This window comes from Leptosomus discolor, unplaced genomic scaffold (genome assembly GCF_034619465.1).
Source record: "Leptosomus discolor isolate bLepDis1 unplaced genomic scaffold, bLepDis1.hap2 HAP2_SCAFFOLD_35, whole genome shotgun sequence".
NCBI lineage: Eukaryota > Metazoa > Chordata > Aves > Leptosomiformes > Leptosomidae > Leptosomus > Leptosomus discolor.
This window is the reverse complement of record NW_028237764.1, coordinates 1,099,005-1,104,238: the sequence shown is the minus strand read 5'-3', so window position 1 is coordinate 1,104,238 and position 5,234 is coordinate 1,099,005. Positions and strand designations below refer to the sequence as shown.

Below are 5,234 nucleotides of genomic sequence, written 5' to 3'. Positions count from 1 at the left end.
ACAAAGCTGTAAAGGTCTTTGACATCAGAAGTGCATTTAATCTCAGACCACTCTTTGTTCCTATTTACCTCTCGCTGTAGGTAAGACTCTGACTCGTGCAGAGCCCACAGCAGAACCTCCAGCTCTCTGGGACACCCTCAAGAAGCAGCAACCGGAGCTCAAAAAAGGCCTTCCTGAAGAGGGAAGAGCAGTTTGGGGGATGTTCTATGAGAAAGTGAATAGATATACCCAGAGAAGTCTGCCTGAAATTGTCGCTGTCTTTAACTTTTTGAACAGGTCCCCATGCCCAGAGGGAGAAAATGTCCAATGGCAGCTCCATAAACCAGTTCCTCCTCTTGGCATTCGCAGAGACCCGGGAGCTGCAGCTCTTGCATTTCGGGCTCTTCCTGGGCATCTACCTGGCTGCCCTCCTGGGCAATGGACTCATCATCACCACTGTAGCCTGCGACCACCGCCTGCACACCCCCATGTACTTCTTCCTCCTCAACCTCTCCCTCATCGACCTGGGCTCCCTCTCCACCACTCTCCCCAAAGCCATGACCAATTTTCTCTGGAACACCAGGGCCATCTCCTACTCGGGATGTGTTGCCCAGGTCTTTCTGTTTGTCTTTTTTATACCAGCAGAGTATTGCCTCCTCACCGTCATGGCCTACGACCGCTACGTGGCCATCTGCAAACCCCTGCACTACGGGACCCTCCTGGGCAGCAGAGCTTGTGTCCACATGGCAGCAGCTGCCTGGGGCACTGCTTTTCCCTATGCTGTGCTGCACACGGCCAATACATTTTCACTGCCCCTCTGCCAGGGCAATGCTGTGGACCAGTTCTTCTGTGAAATCCCCCAGATCCTCAAGCTCTCCTGCTCAGACACCTACCTCAGGGAGGCTGGGCTTCTTGTGGTCAGTGCCTGTTTAGGCTTTGTTTGTTTTGTGTTCATTGTGGTGTCCTACGTGCAGATCTTCAGGGCCGTGCTGAGGATCCCCTCGGAGCAGGGACGCCACAAAGCCTTTTCCACCTGCCTCCCTCACCTGGCCGTGGTCTCCCTGTTTCTAAGCACTATTTTTTTTGCCTACCTGAAGCCCCCCTCCATTTCTTCCCCAGCTATTGACTTGTTGATGGCAGTTCTGTATTCTGTGGTGCCTCCAGCACTGAACCCCCTCATCTACAGCGTGAGGAACCAGGATCTTAAAGACACGTTGAGGAAGCTGATTCTGTCACTAGTCTCTCAGCACCATTAACCTGCCCGTGTCTCTTCAGAAGTGACTTCAAATTCATCCTGGGAACGTCCTGTGCTTTGGGCATGGCGTTTGTCCAGGAACATCTGTATCCACTTCCACAGAGACATGAACCCTCCCTGTCTGACTCAGAGGCCTGTTCACGTGTGTCTGGCCCAACGGTACATCTAACCTCCCGTGTTGTATCTCTGTAATAAAAGGGGATTTCTTCAGTGCCTCTGTCTGGAGGTTGAGCTGAGGATAGGATGAAGAGATTGCCCCACAAGTCCGTGCTGCTGTGCTTGGGTTCTCCATGAGCTGAGGGGAGAATGGCACGAGACAACATGTTAGGGAAGGGGCCTGGGCTGAGCCTTCACCTATGGGTGCCCAGTGCCCCTGGAAATAGTGAGTGATCCACAGGGGTCTGCCTGGGGCGGTCACCCCATGGCTTTTGGGCACCACAGCCTGCTCGTCTGCAGAGCAGCACCAACAGCTCAGGGCCCTGTGGAGAGCACAGGGAGGGGGCAGGAGCAGCAAAGTCAGGGCAGCAAAGACAGAATTCTCCTGGTGACAGGCTGTCAGGGGAGAGGGACATCCCTGGAGAAGAGCAAAGGAGAAACTCTGTGATTCCAGAAGAGTAATAAACGACAAGAAAAGAAATCTATTTCTGCATGCCCCAGCTCAGGGCAGGTTTCTCTATGGATGGTGGAGCAGGAGCAGCCTGAGGAGTCCCTGGGCCAAGAGTCCTTTCTTGGGAGAGGGGCTGGCACAGAGGGGCTTGCTGACAGTGGACAAGAAGGATGTCTTGACGACACAGGGAGACCCTGGTCATCTCGCCTCCTCAGGCCATGGCTGGCCCTCGTCCCTGAGGGGGCTGATGGGGAGGCTGAGACACCTCTCTGCCCTCCAGGAGCTCCTGTGACCTTCAGAGGGCCTGGGGCTGAGGAGCTGAGTGCGCAGGGCTTTGCAGCACCCATCAGCGGGCGCTGCCACGGGGTCAGCCCAGCATGGGCTGCTTCTCTGGGCTGCACAGGGGAGAGATGGGCAGGGGAGAGCCAGGGAGGGACTGGGCTGGGCTGGAAAGTGCTCAGGAGAGGAACACACGGAAGGTAGCTGAGCTGTCTGACCATGCAGGGGGAGAACTCGCACCAGGGCTCATAGGAGGGAGCTGAGACTCACAGACACAGGAGAAGGGAGCCTGGTCTGGGCCTTTGGTGGCGTGGACGGTTGGGGAAGGTGCCTCAGGGCACTTGCAACCCCCCAGCCTTTCTCAGTGGTCATTTCCAGCGCTGGCAGCACACACCAAGTCTATGGGTGAATTTTCCTGTTTGGCCATTTCCATCCTCCTGCGGGGATCAGTGCTTGAATCCCTTTGCTTGAAGCAAGGGACCTCCAAGATGGTCAGGGACTGGAGCACCTTTCCCAAGAGGAGAGGCTGAGGGAGCTGAGCAAGTCCAGCCTGGAGAATGGAAGGCTAGAGGGACTTCATCGCGGCCTGCCAGTACCTAAAAGGACTTTATGACTAATAGACAAGCTCTTTCAGCATGGTGTGCAGTGGGAGAACAAAAGACAGTGGGTGGGAGATGAAAGAGAAGAGGGTCAGCCTTTTTTACAGTCTAAACCCTCATTTTTAGGGCAGAAATCCTGCTTCAGGTTCCAAAAATACATTGATAGCATCCAAAGCCTCATTTTCCCTCTCCAAATTCTTACTTTTGGCTTCCAAAGCCTCACTCTTTGCTTGCAAAGCCTCATATTTCGAGTCCCAAAGCCTCTTTTTCAGTTCCAAAGCTTTGCTACTAGGGTTGAAAGCCTCCTGTTTGGATTCAAACCCTCCTTTTGAGGATCCAAACCCTCACTTCTGAGTCCAAAGTCCCTCTTCTAAGGTCTAGAGACTAACCTGAAGGGCCCAGAGCATCATTTTAAGGCCCTAATCTGATTTTGCAGGTCCAAGGCGTCAATTTGAGAGTCCAAAGCCATATTTGTAGGCTCCAAAGGCTCATGTTGGGGCCCAGTCCCTCATCCTGAGATTCCAAGGCCTCCTTTTCAGGGATCAAAGCCTCATTTTCAGGATCCGGTCTGCAATTTGGATGGCCTAAAGCCTCTTTTTGAGGGTCTAAAGACACAGTTTTAGGGTCCAAAGCCACATTTTCAAGCTCCAAAGTGGCATTTTTAGGATCCAGCCTGTTGTTCTCAGGGTCCAAGCTGCATCTGGTGTGCCCAAAGCCCCATTGTTATGGTCCAAACGCCTCCTTTAAGGCCCAAAGACTCATTTTAGGGTCCAAAGCTGTCTTTTCAGTTCCCAGACCCTCATTTTCATGTTTCAAAGCAGTATTCTTAGGATCCAGACAGTCATCTTTAGGAGCCAAGCTGCAACTTGAGTGTCGAAAACCTCCTTTTTGTGACACCCATCCCTTTCTTTATGTTCCAAAGCCTCATTTTTCAAGTCCAAAGCTTTAATTCCAGGGTTGAAAGCCTCCCTTTTAGGGTGCAAACCCTACTTTTCAGAATCTAAACCCTTACTTTAAGCTCCAAGCCCCAATTTTGAGGTCCAGAGCTTCACCTGAAGGGTCCAGAGTGTCATTTTTAAGGGCCCAGGACCGATTTTGCAGGTCCAATGTCTCATTTATAGAGCCCAAAGCCTTATTTGCAAGGTCCAAAGCTCATTTTGGGGCCCAAACTCTCGTTTTGATCTTCCAAGGCCATTCTGTATTAATCCACCAAAAAACCTCTCAGAGGAAGAAGTGTAATTGCCAATTGTCTCCACGCGATGGTACCCGAAGTACAGTCATGGCATCAGTGCAGAGCCTGAACACCAGACCAAGCTCAAGGGCGTTGTTTTATAGTAAATCTTCCCGGCAAAACACCACTGAGCCCGACAGAGCACAGCAAACTGCAAAAGTCCAAACCAGCAACAAAGGGAGTGTGGCACAGATCAGCTAAAATACTATCAAGATCAGATAAATCAATACTGTGACCAGCAATTTTTAACAGATATAATAATTAAAAATTCCTTGTGATACGCTCTGTTTAAACCTATTGTTATCTCAAACACTTTGATCCCCATGCTGAGTGTGCTGTTGTGGCGGTGGGGGATGAATCAGAAGGGTGAAAGTGAGAAAAACTTGTGGGTTGAGATAAAAACAGTTTAATAATTAAAAAGACATTAAAACCCAAAAGTAATGGAAAACAAAACCAACCAAGAAAGAGAAAAATCCAAGAAAAAACAGCCATGCAAAAGAAAAGAGTTGCTCACCACCAACTGACTGATGCCAGTCCCACAGCAGCAGCTCCCACGCTAACCTTAACCCCCCATTTTACTGCTGACCGTGACGTCATACGACCTGGACTATCCCTTTGGTCAGCTGGGGTCAGCTGTCCTGGCTGTGTCCCCTCCCAACTTCTCGTGCACCTTCAGCCAGGAAGGTCACAAATCCAAACTGCAGCACCCTGTGGGCTGCTAGGAAGAAATTCCACTCCATCCCAGGCAAAACCACTACCGGTTCAGCCTTTGGGTATGGAGTGCATCTTCCAGAGCACATGTCCAGCCACGTGTCACCTCTGTAGCGTGTCTCCACAAGAGCTCCCCCCCATCAACCCCACACAAAGCCACAGGCTTGAGGGAGAAGGTTTAGATTGGACATTAGGAGAAATTTCTTCACCGACAAGGTTGTCAGGCACCGGAACAGGCTGCCCAGGGAAGTGGTGGGGTCACCATCCCTGGAGGTGTTTAAAAGGCGTGTAGACATGGTGCCTAGGGACACAGTTTAATGGTGGGCTTGGCAGTGCTTGGTTAACGGTTGGACTCGATGATCTTAAAGTCTTTTCCAACCTGAACGACTCCATGACTCTGTTCTTCCGTGACTGTGTAGCTGGTTCTCCAAGTAAAGCAGATGGGAATCGGTGGAAACGAGCTGAACAGTTCAGCTACAGCCTTTAGTGGAAAAAACTGTAGATTCGTGAATTCCTGATGCAAGTTGCAGGCGGCTACTGAGAAAAACGGCTGGTGGAGGGAGACCGATGATG

At 51.3% G+C, this 5,234-nt stretch overlaps 1 protein-coding gene across 1 annotated transcript; it reads left to right on the top strand.

The window, feature by feature from the left end:
• Positions 1–299: 299 nt before the first annotated feature.
• Positions 300–1,235, top strand: LOC147412929 (olfactory receptor 14C36-like). The gene has a single exon (XM_086480804.1). It carries the CDS (start codon positions 300–302, stop codon positions 1,233–1,235), a length of 936 nt encoding a protein of 311 aa, XP_086336930.1.
• The last annotated feature ends 3,999 nt before the right edge of the window (positions 1,236–5,234 follow it).